Here is a 26,656-nt window from a genome sequence, read left to right on the forward strand (position 1 = left end):
TGTTGAGTTTTTCAATTGTATTTTTTTGCCGCTTTGAGCACCACAAGCCGAGTGCCATCCAGTTCCATTATATTGGAGAGAAGACAGACACCTCTGTGGTCAATATCTCTGACACTTGGCAGCTCACACCAAAACAATCTAGATTGATAGCACTACAGGTAAGAGGAGGAAATGTGTATTTTCGATTTTGGGGTGTTTCTCTGGGAAGGTATAGTGTAAGACAAATATCTACTACAGTGGAAAATATAGCTGTATTGTAATACCAACAGTATAAGTATTAGAGAAGTTTTTATCACTCGAAATCTCTGCCTGAAGCTTTAACACAAGACACCATGCCATCTTATTAAAATAAAATGGTTGATTTATGAAAAATAAATAAATAAATAAAACCTTTTCACACACATTTTTTCCCCTCTTTTGTCATTTTTATAAAAAAAATTATACAAAATATTGAAGTATTTCTTAGTACCAGATGGAGGCATCAGATTTGATTTGTGCACCTTTCCCTGCACCTACATAGAAAGCTGGACTTGAATCCTAAAGAGGGGGAAGTAGGATGAGCAATATGTCACAATCCATGTCACGTTTGAATATTTTATTAGATAAACAAAAATAGTTTGGGTTTTACAATTCAAACAAGGAAGTACACTGAGAAAAGAACACCTTGTAACCACCATTTCATACGGCAAAAAAAAAAAAAAAGATACATGCAGTAAAATTGAACTCAGTTGATATCAAATAAAACGTTTATTACCGTCTTTTGGTAGAACTTCACAGAATGGTCATTCCTCTGTGAATACAAACCATGATGGGTCATTTGGTTGGTACACAACAAGACAACCACAGGATGAATCATGCTGTTGTCACTGAGCTACACAGTAGTTAAATACCTAACTGTGACTTAGAGAGCTTTGGCAGCCGTGAGAGATGGTCTGTTACCTTTCGGTAAAATATATTCAGTGGAACAAACTCAACAACTACATGAACAGAAAGAGGAAAAGCAAGCCGTTTCAAAATCACCAGAAACATTATCACAAGATATATTATCATTAAAATAAAATGTCTTTACATTAAAAAAAAGAAAAAAGAAAAGAGAAAATAAATTGGCATCACCCTTTAAACAGAGCATTTTAGTAACTAGCCATAATCAAATACAGTTTTATACCACAATGGATATCCATCATTCAGAAAACAAAACTGACGCCTGCATGACAGTAAAGCACAACAGTTATTCTTTTTCATTTTAAGATGCTGGTTTACAAAATTTTGGTTCTTCCATATAGAATATATAAATTAATTTATAGCATGTTGACGACTAGATAATAGAATACATTTGCTTTGCTGAGATATAAACCTGTGGAGTGAAATTCTTTCAATAAAGGTAATAGAATATAAATCCTGCTAATATCCACATGGACATTTTGATACTTTCTGTGCTTTGACTTCACCACTCTTAGTGGTGAAAAATAACTTGCCAACCAAGTTCTGATTTAGATAATGCTGCTCTACATTGGCTTTAAATAAATTCAGAAAATCTGCACATAATCTTAAAATGGAAGAGGATTTTCATCTTGAATTCTTCTTTCTTGAGAGACCTTTCTGACCAAATCGAGAACTCCAATTCAAATCTGAAAACAAGTTGATGAACTCCAGAAAATCACCTTAATGACAAAAGGCTTGAAGATACTGTGTTTTCACATGAAGGAATGCATGAAACAGCCAAAAACAGAAGCGTAAATGACGCACATGACATCAGGCATACACGGCTGAGTTGCCTTGTTGCAGCTGGTGGTGGATCTGCGAAGCTTGGCGTGCACCTCGACTGACCTCCGAGAGACTTGCTGGTAACTGGACCTGGCTGAACCCGTCAAGGCTTTTTCGTAATCTCTGTACTTGAGCGGCACATTTTCAGGAAGCACCTGTATTTCCCCTTCCTGTTCCTCTTCTTCAGCTGGCTCTGATGGGCTGGCTTCGCCCGCGCACAAAAGCAAACAGCAAAGCAAAGTGTGTACGACACTTGAGTCTTCACATGCAAAGAGCACAAGATTAGAACAAGAGAAAAAACTGGCAAGCTCAAGCTGTTCGAATTCCTCGGGACACTTCTGAATTCAGCGTAAACCAGGCCTGAGTGAGCAGAGACACAAAGACGGTCAAAGCAGTTTTTGTTCCAGAGTCTTTTCTTTCTTTTTTTTGTTTTGCTGTAGCAGTTTGTAAACGGCACTGTCTTCAGCTCCTGACCACAAACGCCCGCCGCTACTCAGCTTTGTGGCAGTAAATGTCCTTCAGTGCTTTCAGCTCTTCAATCAGGGTCTTGTTTTGGTTTTCCAACACAGCCACGCGGTTTTCCAGACATTTGACGTACTCTTTCTTTTTCCTGCGGCACTCTCGAGCTGCCTCCCTGGAGAGGAAAAGAGGGGGGAAAATCTGTTTGAGTCGCATGATGAAAATGTAATTTAGGCTGCAGACAAAATGCAAGCTATGCACAATCCAAGGGAGCACATGTTTTTATGGCTGTCAAGTTCCTCTTCTATTGTTAAACTGCTTCCACATTAATGCCCATATTTTCCTTGATAACTATTCATTTACCTGCTGCAATATTTCCCTATCAATCATGAACAATCAAGGGGCACGGAATGATTTGCGCACTCATAAAGGCAGCATGCTGCAGCTTTGACCTTTGCACTGCTTTTGACTTGTCACTTTGGCAACAAAAATGTGTGTATATCAACCTCCAGACTGTTGGAGCCCTGGTTGACACTTTTAATTTCAGTGCATGAATCATTTAAATCACAGTTGTAGATGGTAACTTGCTGTTTTATGGAAACTTTTAACCGTATTTAGCAGTAGAACAGCCGTTTTTGAGTCAGGACTATGTGACTGCAGGGTAGAAAATAAAACTCAGACAATTAAGGTGATTAGCAATCTAAATACTCTTGCTTGATAGCATCTTTGTGACTTAATTTTTAAATTCTGTCCAGTTATTTCCTCTCCGTTACCAACTCTTGGCACCTACCTGTTTTTCATCAGTCGGACCTCCCTCTTACGGGTGATCTCTTCGGCGTGCTGTGGCTGGGGATTCTGCATGGTGCCCGGGGATGCAGCCATCACGATGCTCTGAGCCAGGCCCGAGTTGGGTGACCGCAGCTGGTAGGCAGGTATATCTCCTGTGGCAGCTATAGGGGGAAGATGAACAAAAGTGTTAGGACTCCAAAGCCTGTAACTTTATGTTATTTATTATTCTCCTTTATAATAAAAATGTGATCCATGACATGCCTTTTTTCAGATTTTTCCAATTCCATTAACTGTCTACTCAATCACAAAGTGTGTTTCTTCACATTTTCACCTTAAATGGACAGTAAACACGAATGTATTTCACCAGAGGATGTTAGACAGGCACTTCAGCCAAGAGAGCTTATCCGCTTTCCTTCCTGCCTGAAAAGATGAATTTCCTGTGATCTCAACTGTCCTTGTGAGCAGGTATTTGCTCTTAAATGACCTCATTTGCTGGGGGAAAACTGCTCCATTTGTGTCTCTGTCAGATGTTATTTTAATGCAGGTGCACCACACAGAGGTGCAGAGTAAGTTGACAAAAATAGTTGTACTGTATACAGCTTATACAGTTACAGGGCAGCAATTAAGATCTTTGGAAAACACAAGGCAGGGTCTGTGAAATACACTCATCATTAATTATAATAATGTCTCCTTTTACTTGATGCATTACCGAGCAAGAAGCAAAACTCTTGTCAAAATCTTACATGACTTACACCGCAGTTCCTCTAATGACCACTAGATGCTGGCTTAAAAACAAACTAAAACAAACCCAGAGACTTCTATTTTGAATAAAAAGTATTTTTTGTCATATTAAGATCTTAATGTAGCACAGTAGGTGTCAGGAGTACTTGTGTGCGCTAATTAATAATTTCTGCTCTTGAATTATTTCATTTGTGCACACAAATTAGTAATTAATGATCTAGGATTAGTCTCAAGTGGCTGAAACAGTAGAAACTCAAGTCACTGGTTTCTGTGGCTACTCTGATCAGTTAAAGAGGAGCTCCTGAGTGTCAGCAGCAGACTCCCAGCTACTGTTTTGGAAGTGATGTGTTTCCAAATACTGAATTGATTCCATCACATTAACACATTTCCTCCTGAGATTTGCCATATAGGTTTTAATAGGTTCTTTCAGTCGTGCTGGTGAGGTGTCGCTGTGTTTACCCCAACGTGTGCTACTGATAACCGATGTTTTATTGCCTTTGTCATTAAAACTGATAGTGCTTCTGGAGGAAAAAAACAGGCTTCTGGTTGTGGTTTATGTGCTGTATGAGTTGAGTCATCAATTAGATGAGTCAACTGTTAACTGCTCTGCCTGCTGTCTCTCGCCATTTCAGTTTCTCTTCTTCACTTTGTTCCTGAGAAGTTTCTATCTTCCCTCCCCCTTCTCTCATGTCCACACACACAGACACACACACACACTCATTCAAAAAGAGACACAGCAGGTGTAAACACACACACACACACACACACACACACACAGTGTCTCTCTCTTTCTCTGTCATTATGATAACGGAGTGACTCGCGCTGTGCTGACGTCAGTGTGTGCGTCTCACTTGCCCGTTTTGCATTCTCTCTTCCCTGCCTGGCCTCTGTTCCAGGAAACTGGAGTGACGTCAAACAGACAACTATCTTGCCCCCCCGCTTGCCTTTCTGCCTGACAGCCACTGGAGTGGTTCAGAGAGCAGACTTTTTGTGTACGTGTGAGTGAGTGAGTGTATGCGCATGTGTATGTATGCAACAGAGGGATACAGACTGACAGGAACATACCGTAGTTGAGCAAACTAACCCTACGCTGTTTTCGCCTTTTTTTCTTCCTTTCTTTTTTTTTTACAACACAACCCTGACCTGTCATAGTGCTTTTCCTGTGGTGAAATAGGAAGGACAGCTGTCCAATCTGTAGCATGTTTCCTTCTTCAATTTCACAATACATGCAGTAAAAGTGATTTAAAAGTAAGCAAAATTTCATAAATCTTTATCTGTGAAAAAAAAGTTTGGCTGTCATAGTTGGATAAATAAAAGATTTTCTCTTACAGTTAGAAAAATAATCTCCAAATACAGCATATTCTTCTCGCTCTGCTTATTTGCAGGTGTAACCTTGGCAATACTTCCAAATCCTCATTGCTGACAGCATATGCAATACACGCATAAATACCTCAAGAGTCAAAGAAAAGTGACTTTTGCACATATGAAAATATTCATGAAAGAAACTCTACCTGACTCGGTCTCATCCCCAGTTACAGCCATCTCTTGTTTCCAATAATCCAGCACCACGGCAATAAAACACCTCAGCAGAGAAACACTCTTCTACCCTTTTTCCTCCTTGCTTTACAAGCACCTCTCTTTCTCCCTTTTTCCTCTCAGCTCTCTCTGCATCCGAGTGGTCACTCGTCAACTTTGCAGCGCGATTACAATTACAGGCATTGACATCACAATGACATCACTCCTGCCCGCTGAAGTCAGTAAAACACCCTGGATTAGAGTTCCTCCCACCCTCCCCCCTCCCCCCCTGCGGATCAGACGGTGAAGTAGAGAAACACAATGTGAGCCGGGCAGGCTGGCAGGCAGGCAGGGAGGGAGGGAGGGAGAGAGAGAGAGAGAGAGAGAGAAGGAGGGGGAGCTGAAGGGGGGGGGGTGGTAGTGGAGGGGTTGTATTTTTAGCACTAGTGACGCAGCTAGAGAGACGCTCAACAAACAAGAGGATATTGTGTCCCAAGCGGCTGCCGTGCAAACTGTTGAGCACCCTGATTGGAGTTATTTTGTGTGTCCTAAAACACCAGAGGAAGGATGGCAGAGAGAATTAAGATAATTGTGGTTTTACATTATTTGTCTGAAGTGATCACAAAATGTTCACAACTCATATTACTGAATTTTATAGCATAATAGTTATTTAACAAAGCCTATGAAAGATTGTATTTGTTGTTTAAACACTCGGTTGCCTGGTGGGTCTTTGCTGGTGTAAATCCTCTGCCACACAGGAAGTCATGCCTTTTGTGTTTCGGGTAATTGCGATATCCTTTTTTTAATGAGCAGGCAAATAACTGGGTAGTTAACAGGGTGGGTGTGAGCTGCCATGGCTGAAAAAGAAAAAAGGAAAGCTACCTACAGACAGTTAAACATAAGAGCTAATGTGGTGAAAGCCATTGGTGCCTTTGGTTACAATGCAAAACCACCACAGCTGCTCGAAAGACATTGTCAAAAAACATGGATGCCAGGCAGGTCGGTAGTTTTCATCCATTTTGTGACAATCCAAATAAAAGAAAGAAAATAACTTGCATAGTATTAAAAACTGGCTTTGGTAATGAAATCATAAGCCCCTTTTACACTGCCAGATTTTCCGCAAATGTTGGGCCGTTTTGCCGGCAAGCTGCAAGCGTTTAGACACACAGAGCCGGATTGGCGAGTTGATCTGAGGTGCCCAATTTTCCGCCTCGTAGGGTAGTCATATTGGCGGAACCCTTTTAGTTTAAACAGACCGAGGAAGCCTTCCGCAACGGGAGGGGCTGTTGAAGACTTGTGGGAGGAGCTGTTGATGACGCCACACGTGTGAGCCACTGGCCGTGGATAAACAGGAAACAGCTGATAGCAGGAATTAGCGAGCAGCTAGTAGCAAGAGGGAAACACAAACTTGACAGACACTGTAAAGATGAGCAACTGGGGAGACAAGGAATTGCGCGCCCTCCTTGTCCTCATAAATGAAGAGGCCATTAACCGTCAAATGGCAGGAACGGTGAAGAACGGGCTGACTTACAATCGCTGAAGGACTGACCAGCCGCGGCTTCCCTCCCACGTCACTGTTTACGTCACACGCTGAGCTACATGTTTTGTTACTTGCTCACGCCCCCCACTGCCCCGAAAAAGGCACATTCTGTATAAACAAAAGTAGGCAGGCCACATTTTGCCGCACTCCCTGATTTTGTTTTTATACTGCCAATGCTGAAAAAAGACTGATTGGGCTTTCCTGCAAATTTGCATAACTCCTATCTAAAGAGGGCTATAGTGTACATGATTCCATGTACATTTGCACTGACTGTGATTTGACATTTTCCGTGGAAACTCTAGCCCTGTTTACACCTGAGGACACATTGGATGCATTCCCACCTCTACTTAAAGCTGTCCAATTGTGATCCAATCACCCAAAACACATGCTAACACCAGGAGTAAACAGGGCTTCAGACCCGTAAGAGAAAAAAAACAGAGAAAAAAAAACTTGTTGATTTGGCTGCTTTTCCTTTAGCTTGGAAAGTCAAAAGCATAACTCAGTAGTTTTATGTTTCTAGTTAGCTTCTGCGTTAGCATAGTGCAGTATTTGTGACGTAAACTGATGGTGCACATACTGCTTCTTTAAAATTGCTTTTAGTGTAATAAAGCTTTACTGCCTAGTCTTCCTGGTTTCTCAGGTAGACCAACTTCTTTTGTGCTCAGACGTGTCCTTGTTCCCACCCCTTTCTGAGTACTGCCAGTGAAAAAATGGGTGTACACAACAAGGAATGAAAGTGCAAGAGTAGACAAGCCCATTCACAGCTGATCACCGAACACATATGAGAACAGAAGCAGCAGGGTCTCTTCTGTTGAGTGAAGCAATCTTCCAAATGAAAGAGTAAGGAATACATTTGGACCTAGAAATACTTTGCTCTGTGATCTGTCTGGATCTACTGACGGATCCAGTGGCTATTCCTTGTGGACACAGCTACTGTATGAGCTGTATAAAAAACCTTAGGGATGAAGACAATCAGAAACAATCCACAGGTACCCTTAATGTGAGCAGACCTTCACATCGAGGCCTGTACTGTTAAATAAAACATCAGGTTTGCAGGTTTAGTGGAGGAGCTGAAGAAGACTGGACTCCAAGCTTATCACTCCTATGGTGGACCTGAAGATGTGGCTTGAGATGTCTGCACTGGGAAAAAGCAGCAGGCACCCAAGTCCTGTCTGAGTTGTCAGGCTTCTCACTGTGAGCTGTGAGAAGCATCAAGAGAACATTTGCTGTCATCATAACAAGATGAAGAGTGTTTTCTGCCGTACTGATCAGCAGTGTGTCTGTTATCTCTGCTCTGTGAATGAACATGAAGCCACGACACAGTCTCAGCTACAGCAGAAAGGGCTGAGAGACAGAGACAGCCTGAGTTGAGTCAGCAAGATATCCACCAGAGAATCCTGCACAAAAAGAAGGGCATGAGGGTCCTTACAGGAGGTGAAGGATCTCAATGGCTCTGCTGATAAAGCAATAGATGACAGCAAGAGGATCTTCACTGAGCTTATTAGCATGACTGAGAACCAAAGTTATAAGGTGGGGAAGCAGATCAGAACTAAGCAGAAAACTGAAGTTAGCCCAGCCAAAGAGCTTCAGGAGAAACTGTAGCCAGAGATTACTGATCTGAGAAGAAAAGACGCAGAGTTGGAGCAGCTCTCACACACAGAGGATGACACCTATTTTCTACAGAGGAAGCCTTCAGTCACCTGTTTCAATCAATCCACAGACTAGAACAGGCACTGGCTTAGACCATATTCTTTTCATAACACAGTCTGCGGCCGGATGGAAAACATGCAATCTGGCTACTGGTGTTATTTGGTTTTCTTCTTTTTGGTCTCCATACTACCTATATTGTCCTTGAGATGTTGCCCTGTAATCATACAATCAATGGGATAACTTCTGTGGCCACCCATGAGTCCATAACTACCTCACAGTCTCTAAGAATGATGTCATCATCGGCACTCGGATGGTGACAACTCACATGTATGAGTCATTGGTTTGTAAGCTCTGCCTGCATTAACTGCCTGTGACGGTATTACTCAAATGACATCAATTAAATCTCGCTGATTCAATACATATTTTGATAAAAAATGGTGTACGGCATCAAAAGAGTTTAATTCAAGAGTTTATTTCCAAACAAAGATACCTTAGATTTAGAACACCTGTTCTTACAAAGTGATTCTTGCTAGTATAAAAGTCTACTTTGTTAAAGTCCCTAATCTACTGGCACTAATTCAAATCTACAAGTGAATTTCAAAGGTTTTCCAGCCCAGGTGGCAACGTACAGTACTGGCCCCAGAACAGACGGTTCACTATGGCTCTTAACACTCAGGGTTGTGAGTGTGTACCATGTACATTTTCGTTTACACAGTCCCACATGTTCTTCTAGGTCGTAATCCCATGATTTCAGTTGAGGATTATCATATAAAATAGGATTTACACAGATTGACATTTCAGCCTTAATTTATGCTATGTCACTGTTGAGATGAATGTTATTCCCTTGAGTCTCTTCTATGTTCCTTACATGATTCCAAATTTTCTCAACATGTACACAGGAAATTTCCAAATCAGCTGAGCCCTACCTTGGACGAGCACCTGTCCTCCCTGAATGTAGAACTGCTGTGGGGAGTCTCCGGGTGGAGCTGCACACTGCAGGATTGTGGCTCCGGGCTGCGGGGTGGGAGAGCTGGCCACCGTCAGGGTCTGGGCTCCCTGAAGGGTTTCAACTCCGGGACTGGTCAACTGGATGGCTCTCCCCTGAGTGATCGCAACTGTGGGGGGTTAAAGTTCGTCAATAACAAGGCTGCAGTCTAAACGAAGTGAAGTAGCTGTGTTGCCAGGTATCTAGCAAAAGTTGCATTCAAGTTCCTCATAGAAAATGTGAGATGAGTGAAAGTCGGAACCCTTGTAAGTCTTCAATGGAGGTGACACCCTCGTGGTTGAATCTTTAGTTTTTAAAGTTAGTTCAAAGAACTAGAAAACTGCACTTTAAAATGTAACTATCACCATTTCGTTTCAATTCATGCCTTCTATGTTCAGTTCAATGTTCAGTTTGTTCAATAAAAGAATGTTGGAAATCATTTTCTTTAAGTGTTTTAATTCATCAGCCAATTTGTTGTATTGACGCAGTGTATTGAGAACAGCAGAAATGCACTGTACTATCTACTTATCGAAAGTAATATCATTATTGCAATTGTCAACAACCTTATTGCATATCACATATTTTACTCATATTGTGCAGCCCTAAAGGCAGCAGGACATATTTAGTCACAAGGCTTAAAATGTAATTTACAGCAAATGCAGCAACTATGATGCAAAGCTTTTTGAATAAGCTTGGATTTCTGCTTTGAGTTGTTCTCCGTGGCAACAGCAGCGAGGCACCTGGGTACTGTTGTATTTTAAGCCGTTTACCACACTTAACATCATGTGATTTAGTCCAGTTTCATCCACTTTGCGACTCGGTAGAGGACATAAAATATTCGCATGTACACAGTGACACAAGTAGACTGAGAGGGTGGATAAACTACAACCTGACTGGTTCAAATTCAGCGTGTGTGTGTGTGTACTGACTATATTGTCCTGAGCTGGTCTGATAGATGGAGGTCGGCGCTGATGCTGAGGCAGCACTGGAGACTGGCGCCTCCTCTTCTGTCTTCTCCTCATCGATTTTAGGAACTGCCGGCGAATCTGATGAAAGCTCATTGAGAATTTTTCTGCCGTAGAAAAGAGCTCCATGAAGTGATGCCACGCAGACAGTTCGATATTATCTGATTTTACACACTTTATGCTGTTTATCACGCTCATGTTTAATATTAACGTCTTCTCACCGGTAAGACGGGCGCCTGGAGAGGAGCTCCCGTCTCTTCTGGGTGTCTGTGACTGAATCGTCATCCTCCAGCTCTGCTACAGTGGCAATCTGTAGAAAACAATTTGAAAGTGGTGAGTGATCCAAAAATATTGTTTGGGGTTTTTTAATTATGGCAATATCTTTGGTGTTGCCGTCTGTACACAGACTTTTGTGAGTAAACTTGAATGTGTTTGAGTCAACAAACTGTGAAAGAGAAGGATGACGTCAAAAAGGGATTTGAGCAGCATTTTATTATCTCTGCAACCCATCACACGTCTCAGCAGTCTTTAGTGCTCTATGCGCTGTATAATTATCTGTGAATGTCTGAGTTAACACCCTCTTTTCTCCAGGCATGGTTTCATTGCAGCATGAATAAACAGGTTTACATTTTTGACATACCCCGTGTCGGAATAATAACAAACATGAATTTGACCTGGTTATATGTCATCAATCAGTAAGCTTTTATGACTCACACTGGTGCGTTACGGTTGTGTGTTATCAACACAAAGGCTGCTTCGGCCCTATTAGAGGAAAATGTCTGCACCAGACAAAGGACAAGTCTGATTTATGCCAAGTTAAACAGGGGCGTTTCCATGTTCATTTATTGATAATTATGGAAGTGAAAGTTAGGCCTACACTTTTTAGGCTTACACTCGTGAAGCAGAAGTTCCTCAATGTATGAAATGACTTCTTTTGTCATATTTCTGCTGCAGTGCACCCAGCCTTCAGTCTTGAATCTGTCTCCAGATGTTCAGAGAAGCAGATTTAAGCTCTTAATAAACTCAATCCGAACTGTGCTTTAAGAATTACTGACACAGGAGTTTCATTTCTAGGACAATGTAATTATTACATTGAAAGTTAAGCCAGTACCACAATTAGGTCAAACTTGTTATTGATGAAAGTCACTGATATTAAGCACCAAGTACTTTGAAATGAGCTACCAAAACCACTTTGCGGCTGACATCTGCTGTTTCGCTGTGCAGCTCACAGCTTTGATCTCCTTCCTGAACAATTTCCTTGTAAAGATACTTTTCACAAAATAACCAAGTAACCTGCGCTTTGCAAATCAAGCTGCACGCTAGAAAATCTGCTGCAACATCTTATCTGATCAGACACGAGGTGAGCGAGCATTATTTAATTTCCTGTCTACAAAATGTGTCATTCAAGTGCTGAATACCAAAACATCTGTGAGTCTCCACCACATTATTGGGTGAAACAGTCCCGTTGTGACTTTTGGCCGGTGTCACACAGCTGCAGCCTACAGGTCAGTGCAACTGACGTGTCTGCAGTTTGTGGAGCTGTCATGCTGCCCAGACCAAACAAAAACATCTTGTGAATGTGAAGGTTAGAGTGATGAGCTTAAATCTCAGCTCCTACTGCTCACAATCCTATTAACAGATACACTGCATTAGACCTCAGGCACTCCAGAGTACCTCCTACACATGGCACCTAAATCCTCATTCACACAACAACACACTAGCTCTCACATCATCATAACTCCATTTTTGTTTACAACAGAGAGCTTGACATGTCACTTGTTCCTTTGCTTGAAAACTTCATCATTCATCATACAGAATTAAGACTTGACTTGGAGTTGTCTTGTATGGGGACGGTTATCACTAGGATTTTATTGATACTGATCCCGATACTGCCTGTCAATAACCACAGTGCTGTCATTTTAGTGTAAAGCATCAAACTGGATTTACAAAGGCACCTGATGTCTAAGGGATTATTTAGGAACATAAATTAAAAGTGCTTAAAGACGATGCTCACTGTGTCCTGAGCTACTAACTACTGACGTATTAACAATACCTTGTTATTGTTATAACAATAACAAGGTCGAGGCAGACGCATTTTTACTCTGGCAAATCCCATCAGCGTGGGAGTCAGGAGGTTGACACAAGTGAGATGTACAGAATGCTGTAACTGGAAGTGTTCATGAGGTAGTTGGTGTTACCAGCTTTACACAGCCACTTTTATAAATATAATGCATTTGGCTGCATCTTCATTAAATTCAGTAAAGTGAGCCCACACTTTTAAACATTTTGCCCTGTCAGTCATGACTGGAGAGCTCAGAATGTAAACACACAGTTAAACAATGTCAACATAATGGCATGACGTCTGCAATTTCGTCATCGATAGGGGTCATTTTGGGGGTCAGTTTGAAAATGCTGGCTTTGTTGGAATGGATTAGCAATTACATAAATACTGGCAGCAGTTTCTTCAGGAGCTTATCCATATTTCGGTAAAGGCCAAGTCAGGAACTGGCAGTTCTCAATATCCATTCTTGTCTGCATGTCTTGCCTTTAGACTTTTTCTGGCAGAATAAAGACTTGTCTAGGACTTGATTTTAATTACTGACTTGACTGGAAACTCTGACAGATTTGACTTGGAGTTGCCTTGAATGACTTGAGATCAACTCTAACAGACTCCAGACCTGGCTTAGATTTGACGTGAAAGACTTGAGGCTCAGTTTGTCAATGGCTTTAAAAGGTAAACGATGGTCTGTAGATAAGATTGGAGCGGAGGTTAAATTACTTCATGTAAGCCTTTATTTTGGTAGTCCCCTTTCCTTTTTTTATATTATAGGACCTTTATTTTGATGCCTTTTCCTGGTGGAAACAGGATATTGAGGCAGTAAAGTTTGAGTACAAAGGAGGGAAGACCATGCTACTTTGCTCTGCATAATCAAGCTCTTGTTCTTGTATGTTTAAGCCCCAGCTCAAATGGGAATAAGGTACTGTGTCCTGTAATATGTTTCATGATTATGTCCACTGATGTGTTTTAATTGACTCTAAAGTAAGCAAGAATGTTAAAATTAAATGTATCGCTGTCGCAGCAGTCATGCTAAAGTTAGCTTTGGGCTTAAAGCGACACTTACCTTTCTGGAAATTTTTTATTTTTTTAGGTTAAAATGCTATCAATAAGCTGATGGCATGCTAAAATGTAAGTAAATTACACCAGAGATAAAAACTCATAATTATACCATTCTCATGGTTCTAAGAAAACTAAGACCAATCATTGCATTCGGACCGAATGCAATGATTGGCCGAGCGTCCTGTCTGTCTTCCCCACGTGGAGGCCTCCGACTGACGTAACTGTAACATTCCCCCCAGCCTCTAATGTAACATAGGCTATCACGTTATATGACAACACAGCATCCAGCTGCTAATGGCTAACGTTAGCCTACCGTAGCGTAGCCTCTGAAATATTAACGTTATCTTCCTTGTGCGTTTCCACTTACCAGTAACGTTAACGGTACTATATAACGTTAGCACTGTAACTTCATTCTAAAACTCATCAGTCATCACTCACTCCGGTTGAGTTTTAAAACTCCGGGGTTGTGTTTGACTGTCTTTGTTGTAACGTTACACTCGCTCTCCTCTTCCATGCATCTAACGTTACCTTGCCAACGCCTACGTCTATCATAGACATAATGAGGACGTAATGGAGGAGGGGGGAGTAGGCCTTTAGAGCGAGGTGGAGTTGCAGGAGGAGGGGGATGGGACTTCAGAGGGAGGCGGGAGTTGTGGATGTTCAAATTTTTTCTAAGTGCTGTGTAAGAGTAGCTTTAATTGAACACCAGTAATGCCACAGTAACACCTGCTTTTTTGCTTAAAGGTAAAATTGTAATTTTATGCTCATGTATATTTCGAGATTCAAGATTCTTGAGACCTGACCTGGACTTGTCTTCAGTGACTTGAGTCTTAACCTGGAATTGTCTTGAATGACTTGAAAGTTGTTCTGACAAAACTGAAACTTGACTTGGACTTGATTTGAAAGACATGAGATTCGACTCATTTAAACATTCGACTTAAACTGACTTGAGTATCGACTTGGACACCAAAGGACTAGAAAACAGTTCACGCTGATAGGGGAGACTGGGGTAAGTTGAGCATAGGGACAAGTTGAGCCACCCCTTATTGCTAGGAGACCGTAAATAAAATTGAGCATGTGACCAAATATTTAGGAAGAAGGCATCATTTCATGGAGTCTGTGAAGGTAAGAACCACATGGGTTAAGTGGTTAGAGATTTATGTCCAAAAAAGCATTTTTCACTCATTAAAGTGAATTTAGTCTATCATAAGTTTCATGGGGATTGTATTTAGACCTAAATAGATCATTTTTTATTTGTTTTATACATCAATTGTGGTATCTATTAACTACAAAATGAGGTAGTACAGCTACCATGAAAGTGCACCATTTTAGCTGTGGGGGCTAATGAAGTCAATATGGTAGCTATGGGGTAAGTTGAGTAATTTGAACAGGGGTAAGTTGAGCCACCGGCTCACAGAGTTGGTGGCACAGCAAGGAAGTCCCGGCAGTTTGTATTCCCCTGCAACCTGGACAGGTGGAATATTGAGTAAAGGGGCAGGTGGGATATGGATGGAAGGAGGGAGGGGGGTGGATGGAACGAGAGTAAAATGGAAGGAGGAGTTTAGAGAGGATGAAGGAGGACATATAGAGGAAGGATGATGAGAGAATGAGAGTTTTCATTGAGTATGCTCAAATGTGTTAATAAACAAGTTCAAATTATTATAATACCTTAATTTCCACAATTAGCCCTCCTGTTAGCAAGGACACCAACTTAAGCTGTGCCGCGAAACCACTTTTTTTGGACATGCTATATTATCAAAACAGTTATGTTCACACTCATTCTGTTTGTTTGTAGGGATGCACAACATCCTGAAATATATGCACATAGTATATTAGTTAGCAACAAAACTATAATATCTTTGATGTAGTGATCCTGAATATGAAAAGAGGCTCATCTTACCCCGGTCTCCCCTACTGATATTTCTATGCATGCGCCCTGTAGCTGATATTCAGTACTTTACAGACCGACCTGCCATCAGTTTCACAACAGAAGCCAAAGCTTAATATTAGTATGAATCACAGCAGAGACCATCTCATGCTCTTACCTGGACAGTCTGGACCTGTGGTGACTGTATGACAGAGGTCTGGGGGGCCTGGATGACCCCTTGGACCTGACCGTCACACAGCTGGACAACAGTCACACCAGGGGACTCCGTTGCCACCGACACCTGCAGACACAAATCAAGCCAATCATACCGAAATCCACAGAGGAACATTATGTGACATGTAAAAGAAGACATTTTTAGGGATTTCAACATCTAAACACTGGCTAATGTCTATGGATGCCCCTCTCTGTCAGTTTAACTTGTTGAACACTTTAAAAACAAGGTGTGTGTGTGTGTGTTTGTGTGTGTACCTGAGGGGGGGCTGCAGGAGATGGACTGTCTTCACTGTGGTTCTCCTCTCCATCTGTCACTGTGTCGTTTAAAGTGCTGTCCAGCTGAGGCGAGACTGAGGAGTCCATAGTCAGTCACCTAGACAGATAGACAAGCAGATCATTAATAGTAGTGCTGAGGTTGACACAAGCCTTTCTTATATTTTCCAGAACTATTATCAAAGATCACAAACACATGATTGTCTGTTCCTGTGATACCAAACTTGCCTCTCCAGGGACTAATTACACACAGTATATCCCCTTTATTAAACAGGAGCTCACCTCTAACAAGATTTTTTTCTGACCATAGCTACATAATAAATGTTTTTTTTACCTGCTATAAATTTAGATTTATTTTGTTTTCTGAGCTGTTTGTCACCTCGAAGTATAAACACGCAAAATTAATGTCGGGGAATGAACACTCTCCACAAAACTATGTTTTCAGAGTAGCTAAATACAATGAACACACTTCAAATTCAGTACAGGAGACTCCATGGTTTGCTTGTGAGTCAAAATGATCTGTCTGAATATGTCTGTTGATTGTTTATCCAACATGCAGGCACAAAAACTCAACTATCATTTCACCATGTTGATTCTTTATAGTTAAAAAAGGGGCCAAATAGCAACAGAGAGATGACTTAAAGAACTGAATAGGACTTTGAAATTTTTATATACACGTAATATACATTAATTCAGATGCCTGCTTGAACGATGAACAACATAGATGTAAGTTTAAAGGCTGACGATCGCAAAGACTTGACTGATGTCAACAGCCTCCAGTACAATGTAAAATTTCACACCAGGGAGCTTCATGCACAACTACAGGGCCCCTGTTTGATAAAGGAACGTTTCAAGCACTATCTCAAGTTAATGTCGTCAAGTATCTGCAACTCAAAGAGTGACTCATCAGATTAGAAAGTTTTCTTATTGTGCAAATATGAAATCAAATCAAAGACATTTAAATTAAAATAATGCATAATCCAAGAACTGTAGGCAGTGGAAACCCTCAGATCCAAAATTTAAGGAGAATTGTTGCAAACGGGTCAAAGCAGGTTTTCATTTTTTTGTAAATGTAACCCCCAACATGTAAAACAAGTTCCACTTTTTGCTTTATTGGCATATTACAAGTGGTATAAAGCACACTGTGAATTATCAGGTTGAACAAACTCAATTCTGAAAAAAAAAAAAAGTTCTTAAAGGCGAATGTGACTTCCGCTTTTTGCAATTCAAGGTCATTTTTAGCTGTAGTTTGCGGTAACTGCCCTTACGTGTTTCATTTTAAAACTTTATTTTGAAGGATATAACCTTTTATCAACGCAATTAAAATAAGCACAAGCAGACTTTGTAAAAAGAAATTTAAAAAAATGAAGCACTGATTCAATCTTAATATAAAATATTTTATTTTGAAGAGACGTCTCTCGCTCAGTCTTCCGGCATCCATCTTACTCCGCCTGGCTTGACGCAGCTCTGTAAACTTAGACAGAAAGGAACTGCTACAGCGGAGCCGACTGGGAGCATTTTTTTACTCCATGTTGGTCGGCTAATTCGCCATCCTGTTCGCACAGCAAAGTTTTAATGAAAAGTTTAGCACCGCAGACGTGTTTGCACATCGTCCCTCGACTCTGCCCGACCGGCGCTGAGCAAAAATGTGACAGCTTTGCAGTGACTTACCGAAGTTTTACGTAGTCTGACTCGTCACTAATTACAGTATGGGTGGACGGCCTGTGCCTTCGCTCACGTAGTCTCACGTCAGCGCTGATGATGCTGTGCCAAAAATGTCGACCGACGAGTCAGTTTAACGTCGAAGAGTGTCGAGGTGGAGCGAGATGATTGTCTGGTACCTACTTCCGCGTTCGCTTTGCACAGCGTAAACGACAAGTGGCCAAAATCACCTTCTGCGTATTTAAAACGGGATATAAGTAAGATTTTTTTTCCCTATGCACAGCACAAACGATTACAATATATTGTAATTTATTGCTTTAAATACCGTTTCTACTCTTTTCTGGACCAAACCTCGTTGTTTACATAGCCTAAATAAATCTGAAAATTAAAAGAGATTACATGATAAAAAGGTCTCACAAGGTGTCTGTAAAACTAAAGGTAGGACATTTCAAAGCTAATACACAAACAATTTCAATTCACACAACAAAATGTGATTTGAAGTTTGCAGTGACATAAATTAGATGATAGATGAGCAATTTTCATATTCATTTTTGATACTTTTCAGTGTTTGACTGTGACGAGTCACACCGTTTTAGACCAAAGTAATGTCGCCATCTACTGGCTGAAAAAAGCAACAACACTTTTTACTGACGAAGAGCACAAATAAAATGTTATCAGTAAGAAGGAAACAAGTGATAGAAAACTCTGCTCATTTCTCTGTGACAAAGCTGTTTTAGTGAGGAAAGCTGAAAGGACAGAGACTGACTGACAAATGTTCTTCTGCTCTGAACATGAACTCTGTACTTTGTGCTGTTTCAGGAGGAAAACTGTCTCAGTTATACTCTCATATCAGTTTCACATTTCCTCCATCAGCTGAGTTTGATACAAATGACGACAAGAAGAAAGAAATGTTTATGTTTGTTTATTAATCATGTAAACCTTCAGTTTGTTCTCACATCCCATCAGTACAGTCTGGTACATGACTGTTGTTCAATGATTTAATGTACAGATTCACTTCATCCACACGACCACTCTTTATAATACATCATAGCACTTCATTTGGACAACAATAACAACAACAACAACAACAACAACACTTGGTTTGCCAACAAAATAAATGTAAATGTAGTTAAAGATCTGATTACAAATTTACAAAACAACAAAATATCTATGATAAAGTATGTTATGGTGATTTTTATCTGAAGACCCATGCAGTGGAGGAGAAACAACAACATGCATCAAACAAATATTGAACAAACATTTAGAACATAGAGACGTTTACAATTTCACACAGAGAAATATCAGTTGAGGTAAAGAAACATCATCATGAGCAGTGACAGCCTCCATGGTTAAACAGACACAGGAAGGAGCGCCACCTAAAGAAACTCAAACATTTACAGCACAACTAATGAGAAGATGTCAAAGTACCAGCCATAGTGTTTGACTGACAGCTGATCTCTGTGCAGTGAAGACATGAAAAGAAAAATCAGCTCTCAGCAACAATGATGGAGAAAAAAATACATTTCAGATCAAAAACACAGAATTTAATCCACTGTTTCTTAAATGACTTCTGTTTATTTGAGTTTACAGAACTCAGCAGTGTCTCCAGAAAACAAAGAAAGCCGAAGTCCAGTCCTGCTCTGCTGATATTCTTGTATGTGACTGCTACATCAACTCCTCCTCCTCTCCACTCCACCTCCCAGTAACAACGTCCAGTCAGACTCCCTCTACTCAGGACCTGCCAACATTCAGTGAATCTGTCTGGGTGACATGAATAAGATTGTTTTTTACCCATTACTGTTGCTTTCCTGTTCCCCTCAGATAATAATACACAAATAATTTCAATTTACACAACAAAATGCGATTTGAAGTTTGCAGTGACATAAATTAGATGATAGATGAACAATTTTCATATTCATTTTTGATACTTTTCAGTGTTTGACTGTGACACACCGTTTTAGACCAAAGTAATTTCGCCATCTCCTGGCTGAAAAAAGCAACAACACTTTAAAAACAGGTATGTGAGCAACAGGACATTTTTATTTGAAATTGCAGAAACAATATTAAGTGTGTACAGGGAAAAAAAAGTTAAAAACAAATCTCTATCTCGTTGACGATAGCAGCAGTAAGCATTAAAGATTGCAAAGTTAATAACTGACACCAGACCCCTGTAGTAAAAGGTTTAGGTCCACAAGCATAGCCTGTTTATGTGTCATCAACAAAAAGAGAACTTGGTCTTTACTTCTGGAGAATGCTAATCCCTAAACACTACATGGCTGCGGCATTCAATTCAAAGAATGTCTCTGTATGTTACAAACCTATCATTCCTTATTTAAAGAGCAAAACTGGAATTGGTGAGGCAAAGTTTAACCCTGGTTCTGATACAGTTCATGCAGTAGCTGTGTCCACACACAGTCGTCACTACATCCTTCAGTAGATCAGGACCACAATGGAAGTAAGCTTTTAGCATTTACTGTGTTTAGTGTGGGATGTCACATATGTAATGACTGCAGTACAGAGTTATGTGTGTTTTTAATCATCAAAATCAATCAGTCATATCCAGACTGATCAAACATGAGAAGGTATATTTGAATGTTAGATGCATTTCCATACAAATATACTATACAAATATGAGCTCTGTCAGCTCACAGTGTGTGTAATATTACATGTCTATGTAATAATCCTTTTTACTGACTAAGAGCACAAATAAAATGTTATCAGTAAGAAGCAACAAGTGATAGAAAACTCTGCTCATTTCTCTGTGACAAAGCTGTTTTAGTGAGGAAAGCTGAAAGGACAGAGACTGACTGTCTGACTACACTCATATCAGTTTCACATTTCCTCCATCAGCTGAGTTTAATACAAATGAAGACAAGAAGAAGCAAAATACATGACTGTTGTTCAATGATTTAATGTACAGATTCACTTCATCCACACGACCAGTGTTTATAATACATCATAGCACTTCATTTGTACATCGCTTTAGACAACAACAACAACACTTGTTTTGCTGACAAAATTAATGTAAATGTAGCCTCATTAAAGTGCTTATTACAAATTTACAAATTGTAACAAAATATCTATGATAAAAAAAGCTCTGGTGATTTTTATCTGAAGACCCATGCAGTGGAGGAGAAACAACAACATACAAATGCATCAAACAAATATTGAACAAACATTTAGAACATAGAGACATTTACAATTTCACACAGAGAAATATCAGTTGAGGTAAAGAAACATCATCATGAGCAGTGACAGCCTCCATGGTTAAACAGACACAGGAAGGAGCGCCACCTAAAGAAACTCAAACATTTACAGCACAACTAATGAGAAGATGTCAAAGTACCAGCCATAGTGTTTGACTGACAGCTGATCTCTGTGCAGTGAAGACATGAAAAGAAAAATCAGCTCTCAGCAACAATGATGGAGAAAAAAATACATTTCAGATCAAAACACAGAATTTAATCCACTGTTTCTTAAATGACTTCTGTTTATTTGAGTTTACAGAACTCAGCAGTGCTTCCAAAAGGGAAGTAAAGCCCAAGTCCAGCATAGAGAGGCTGAGTGAATGTGGTCTGGACTCTGTGGAGGAGAGTCATGGTTTCAGAGACGCTGTAGAAGGACAGAATACCTGCACTGTGATCCAGGTACACTCCTACTCTGGAGGACTGAGGACCTGAGACAGGAGTGCTGATTTTGTTGTACCAGAACTGATAACAGGTTTTTCTACAAACCAGCACCCAAGATTTGTCTTTGTTTCCAAATATACTCTCAACCCCTGCTCTGCTGATATTCTTGTATGCGACTGCTACATCAACTCCTCCTCCTCTCCACTCCACCTCCCAGTAACAATGTCCAGTCAGACTCTCTCTACTCAGGACCTGCCAACGATCAGTGAATCTGTCTGGGTGACTTGAATAAGATTGTTGTTTGCCCATTAATGTTGCTTTTCTGTTTCCCTCAGATAATAACAGGTATGTGTTTGCTGTGTTTGGATCCAGTGTGATTTCACGTGAATATTTTAAGAATCCAGCTCTGGTCTTGGGCTCTGGTTGTGAATTTGACAGTAAAACATCCACATCAGTCACTGTCTGTGAGATGTTTGTCCATTTCTCTCTCAGAACGTCCTGTAGTTTATCTCTGAGCTCTGACACAGCCGCTGTCACATCCTCAAAGTACCTCAGAGGACGGATATTGATGCTGGATGAGTCTGTAGATTCACTGAGTGGTGACAGTGAGGAGTAGTTGTGTAGAAACTGGGTGTGATCCTCTGTGTGTGAGAGCTTCATCAGCTCAGCGTCTTTCCTCTTCAGCTCAGTGATCTCCTGCTGCAGCTTCTCCTCAAGCTCTTTGACTCCACTCACTTCAGTTTCCTGCTGGGATCTGACCTGCTGCTTCACATCAGAGCGTCTTTTCTCCATCAGATGGATCAGCTCAGTGAAGATCTTCTCACTGTCCTCCACTGCTTTATCAGCAGAGCGATTGATAGCCTCCACCTCCTGTTGAAGCAGCTTCACATCTTTCTCTCTGTCCTGGATTCTCTGCTGGATGTTTTGTCGACTCACCTCCAGCTCTCTCTGCCTCTCAGTCCTCTCTGCTGCAGCTGAGACTGTGTCGTGGCCTTTATGTTCATCCACAGAGCAGAGATAACAGATACACTGCTGATCAGTACGGCAGAACATCTTCATCACCTCATCATGACGAGAGCAGATCTTCTCCTGGAGCTTGTTGGAGGGGTCCACCAGCTTGTGTTTCTTTAACTGAATTACATTATGAAACTGAAGGTGTTGCTGACAGTAAGAGACGACACACACCAGACAGGACTTGAGAGCTTTCAGTTTCCTCCCAGTGCAGACATCACAGGCCACATCTTCAGGTCCAGCATAGCAGTGATCAGCAGGAGCAGCTTGGAGTCCAGTCTTCTTCAGTTCCTCCACTAAAACTGCTAACATGGCGTTTTTCAGCAGGACAGGCCTCGGTGTGAAGGTCTGCCTGCACTGAGGGCAGCTGTGGACTTTCTTCTCGTCCTCTTCATCCCAGAAGCTTTTAATACAGTTCATGCAGTAGCTGTGTCCACAGGGAGTAGCCACCGGATCCTTCAGTAGATCCAGACAGATGGGACAAGAGAAGGTTTCTCTGTCCAGCTGAACTCCTTTCTGCGCCATTTCACCTCTCAGTGACAACGACTGTCTGAGTTTCACTTCCTCAGAACTGAAAGTAGTTTGAGCTCTGATCTAAACAGCATGTGTTTGTGCAGTGAATGGGGCCTGTCAGCTCTCTCACTTCACCACCATGTTGGTTCAAACTGTAGATCTGAAGGGGAGGGAACAAGGAAATACGCAGACAGAGTGGAGCTGGCTGAGTTTGAGAGCAGGAAGAGGAGGGAGGGGTTATCAAGCTTTGCTTCATTCCAGGAGGACGAGCAGTTTATACTGTGTGTTTAACACTAGTTTGCTACAGAGCTCATTTCTCAATTAAAAACACTGGACACTTCAACTTTTAGGAGGTAAACTCTCCTTAGAATCAGATGGTTTGGAGATGACTCCTCAGTTTTCAGAATTAGCTCTTCTGATCTCCAAAAATACAGTTTGATTAAAGTATGTAATGATTACAATATCTGAAATACATTACAAGAAAGATGGAAAATTCATCCTAGTTGATCCTTTTGAAAGACAGCAGCACAGTCCTGACACCAGTGATGACTTTCTCCATCCTGGAAAGGGACGTTAACAGACTGTTGAAGAGACAGAACCTCAGCAGAGCAGTCAGACCAGACTCTGTCCCTCCCTCCACCCTGAAGCACTGAAAATATTATTCACAAATACACTGCTGAAGATTAAACCACTGGATGTTTCTTCTCCAAAGACAGATTCACCCTCCAAACATCTCCGACAGTTTCATTTCATAATAGTTTGAGTCTAAAATGATCCCATGGCTCACAGAATAACAGTAAAGGAAAAACTTCACTGAGCCTTTGGCAGCTTCAAACAACATCAGCAAAGAAACATTTAAATATCTGTAATATCACACTGTGTCAGTTTGTTCACAGGAGTCACACCCTGTAACACTGATGCTGCATTCAGGGCACATGGGAAAGATGGTAGAGAAGTGTTTCCACTTTATGAATGATATTCATATCATCTCTCAGGCTGTAAATACTATTTGGGAATGTTGAGGCTATACATTAACATTTCTCTGACTTCTTGAATTCTAATTAAACATCATAGAAATACTTGTAACCAAATATGAAGAATCAGCTACACATCATGTGTCAGCATTCAACAAAACGTCTTCACAGCCAAACTTGACAAAATGAATTCTGGCTATTTCTCCAGTATTTTAACATATCCTCCTTATTGACAAAGCGCACCAAAAAATGTTGGTCGTAACAAACAAGTGATAGAAAGCTCTGCTCATTTCTCTGTGACAAAGTGGTGCTAATGAGGAATATGAAAAGTTGTTCTCTTCTAAACATGAACACTGTACTTTGTGGCATTTCAGGAGGAAAACTGCCTCAGTTAAACTATCATATCACTTTCACATTCTCTTCATCAGTTTTGCCTGGAATGAAGACAAGAAGAAAATACTTTGGTTATGTTTCTTTATTCATTATGTTCACTTTGTTCTCACATCACATCAGTAAAGTCTGTTAAATCATTCACTTTCATTGATTTCATGTACAGATTCACTTCAGCCGCACAATCAGTGTTTATAACATGTCATCGTACCTTATTTGTATACACTTTGGGCAACAACATTTGGTCTGACAAATAAATGTAAATGTAATTATAGTTCACCTTAAATCTTTTATAAAAACTAAGCAAAATATCTGTGATAAAGGAAGCTGTGGTGTTTTCTCTCTTAAGATCCATGCAGTGGAAGAGAAACAACAACTTACGAGTGCATTGGTACAAATATCCAGCAAACATGGAGAGCACAGAGAAGTATACTTTAAAAAAACATTATTCTTTAGGGCTTTTGCATTAATGATAGAGCAGCTTTAGACTGGCAGGAAAGGGAGGAGAGAGAATGGGGATGACAAAATACGTTTAAGAATGAAAACAGAATTTAATCCACTGTCCCTTAATAACCTCTGTCTAGTTGAGTTTACAGAACTCAGCAGTGCTTCCAAAAGGGAGGTAAAGCCGAAGTCCAGCATAGAGAGGCTGAGTAAATGTGGTCTGGACTCTGTGGAGGAGAGTCATGGTTTCAGAGACGCTGTAGAAGGACAGAATACCTGCACTGTGATCCAGGTACACTCCTACTCTGGAGGACTGAGGACCTGAGACAGGAGTGCTGATTTTGTTGTACCAGAACTGATAACAGGTTTTTCTACAATCCAGCATCCAAGATTTGCCATTGCATCCAAATACCATCTCAGTCCCTGCTCTGCTGATATTCTTGAATGCGACTGCTACATCAACTCTTTTTCCTCTCCACTCCACCTCCCAGTAACAACGTCCAGTCAGACTCTCTCTACTCAGGACCTGCCAACCAAAGGTGAATCTGTCTGGGTGACTTGAATAAGATTGTTGTTTACCCATTGATGTTGCTTTCCTGTTTCCCTCAGATAATAACAGGTATGTGTTTGCTGTGTTTGGATCCAGTGTGATTTCACATGAATATTTTAAGAATCCAGCTCTGGTCTTGGGCTCTGGTTGTGAATTTGACAGTAAAACATCCACATCAGTCACTGTCTGTGAGATGTTTGTCCATTTCTCTCTCAGAACGTCCTGTAGTTTATCTCTGACCTCTGACACAGCTGCTGTCACATCCTCAAAGTACCTCAGAGGACGGATATTGATGCTGGATGAGTCTGTAGATTCACTGAGTGGTGACAGTGAGGAGTAGTTGTGTAGAAACTGGGTGTGATCCTCTGTGTGTGAGAGCTTCATCAGCTCAGCGTCTTTCCTCTTCAGCTCAGTGATCTCCTGCTGCAGCTTCTCCTCAAGCTCTTTGACTCCACTCACTTCAGTTTCCTGCTGGGATCTGACCTGCTGCTTCACATCAGAGCGTCTTTTCTCCATCAGACGGATCAGCTCAGTGAAGATCTTCTCACTGTCCTCCACTGCTTTATCAGCAGAGCGATTGATAGCCTCCACCTCCTGTTGAAGCAGCTTCACATCTTTCTCTCTGTCCTGGATTCTCTGCTGGATGTTTTGTCGACTCACCTCCAGCTCTCTCTGCCTCTCAGTCCTCTCTGCTGCAGCTGAGACTGTGTCGTGGCCTTTATGTTCATCCACAGAGCAGAGATAACAGATACACTGCTGATCAGTACGGCAGAACATCTTCATCACCTCATCATGACGAGAGCAGATCTTCTCCTGGAGCTTGTTGGAGGGGTCCACCAGCTTGTGTTTCTTAAACTGAGCTACATCATAATGAGGCTGAAGGTGCTGCTCACAGTAAGAGACGACACACACCAGACAGGACTTGAGAGCTTTCAGTTTCCTCCCAGTGCAGACATCACAGGCCACATCTTCAGGTCCAGCATAGCAGTGATCAGCAGGAGCAGCTTGGAGTCCAGTCTTCTTCAGTTCCTCCACTAAAACTGCCAACATGGTGTTTTTCAGCAGGACAGGCCTTGGTGTGAAGGTCTGCCTGCACTGAGGGCAGCTGTGGACTTTCTTCTCATCTTCTTCATCCCAGAAGCTTTTGATACAGTTCATGCAGTAGCTGTGTCCACAGGGAGTAGTCACTGGATCCTTCAGTAGATCCAGACAGATGGAACAAGAGAAGGTTTCTCTGTCCAGCTGAACTCCTTTCTGCGCCATTTCACCTCTCAGTGACGACTGTCTGAGTTTCACTTTCTCAGAACTGAAAGTAGTTTGAGCTCTGATCTAAACAGCATGTGTTTGTGCAGTGAATGGGGCCTGTCAGCTCTCTCACTTCACCACCATGTTGGTTCAAACTGTAGATCTGAAGGGGAGGGAACAAGGAAATACGCAGACAGAGTGGAGCTGGCTGAGTTTGAGAGCAGGAAGAGGAAGGAGGGGTTATCAAGCTTTGCTTCATTCCAGGAGGACGAGCAGTTTATACTGTGTGTTTAACACTAGTTTGCTACAGAGCTCATTTCTCAATTAAAAACACTGGA

The 26,656-nt window shown here is 41.2% G+C and overlaps 3 protein-coding genes and 1 pseudogene across 4 annotated transcripts; 1 reads left to right on the forward strand and 3 right to left on the reverse strand.

Moving 5' to 3' along the window:
* Positions 1–580: 580 nt before the first annotated feature.
* LOC117271519 (cAMP-responsive element modulator) lies at positions 581–17,829 on the reverse strand. 2 transcript variants are annotated; one of them, XM_033649701.2, is made up of 8 exons: positions 17,572–17,829; positions 15,883–16,000; positions 15,572–15,694; positions 10,630–10,718; positions 10,373–10,515; positions 9,385–9,573; positions 3,014–3,173; positions 581–2,398 (listed from the first exon to the last, which is right to left on the reverse strand). In XM_033649701.2, exons 2-8 carry the CDS (start codon positions 15,988–15,990, stop codon positions 2,254–2,256), a joined length of 957 nt encoding a protein of 318 aa, XP_033505592.2. In that variant the 5' UTR covers positions 15,991–16,000; positions 17,572–17,829; the 3' UTR covers positions 581–2,253. The 2 variants fall into 2 exon arrangements, with proteins under 2 accessions (XP_033505592.2, XP_033505593.1); XM_033649702.2 differs by lacking the exons at positions 9,385–9,573; positions 10,373–10,515; positions 10,630–10,718; ... (1 more) ...; positions 15,883–16,000; positions 17,572–17,829 and adding an exon at positions 5,265–5,533.
* LOC144465030 (E3 ubiquitin/ISG15 ligase TRIM25-like) lies at positions 7,641–8,533 on the forward strand (annotated as a pseudogene).
* Positions 17,830–18,468: 639 nt separating the features above from the next.
* On the reverse strand, positions 18,469–22,862 carry LOC144465071 (tripartite motif-containing protein 16-like). Its single transcript, XM_078172978.1, has one exon. It carries the CDS (start codon positions 22,725–22,727, stop codon positions 21,054–21,056), a length of 1,674 nt encoding a protein of 557 aa, XP_078029104.1. The 5' UTR covers positions 22,728–22,862; the 3' UTR covers positions 18,469–21,053.
* Positions 22,863–24,149: 1,287 nt separating this feature from the next.
* LOC144465070 (tripartite motif-containing protein 16-like) lies at positions 24,150–26,411 on the reverse strand. The gene has a single exon (XM_078172977.1). It carries the CDS (start codon positions 26,334–26,336, stop codon positions 24,660–24,662), a length of 1,677 nt encoding a protein of 558 aa, XP_078029103.1. The 5' UTR covers positions 26,337–26,411; the 3' UTR covers positions 24,150–24,659.
* Positions 26,412–26,656: the final 245 nt, after the last annotated feature.

Source organism: Epinephelus lanceolatus, chromosome 12, assembly GCF_041903045.1.
Source record: "Epinephelus lanceolatus isolate andai-2023 chromosome 12, ASM4190304v1, whole genome shotgun sequence".
NCBI classification, from domain to species: domain Eukaryota; kingdom Metazoa; phylum Chordata; class Actinopteri; order Perciformes; family Serranidae; genus Epinephelus; species Epinephelus lanceolatus.

What these genes read in the sequence shown, in the direction of transcription:
- LOC117271519 (XM_033649701.2), bottom strand. Translation starts at nt 15,990, where the DNA reads ATGGACTCCTCAGTCTCGCCTCAGCTGGACAGCACTTTAAACGACACA. An exon ending in TCCAGGCGCCCGTCTTACCG is followed by an intron (nt 10,516 to 10,629) that starts GTGAGAAGACGT and finishes TTTCTACGGCAG; the next exon opens with AAAAATTCTCAATGAGCTTT. An exon ending in GTCCGACTGATGAAAAACAG is followed by an intron (nt 2,399 to 3,013) that starts GTAGGTGCCAAG and finishes TTTCCTCTCCAG; the next exon opens with GGAGGCAGCTCGAGAGTGCC.
- LOC144465071 (XM_078172978.1), bottom strand. Translation starts at nt 22,727, where the DNA reads ATGGCGCAGAAAGGAGTTCAGCTGGACAGAGAAACCTTCTCTTGTCCC.
- LOC144465070 (XM_078172977.1), bottom strand. Translation starts at nt 26,336, where the DNA reads ATGGCGCAGAAAGGAGTTCAGCTGGACAGAGAAACCTTCTCTTGTTCC.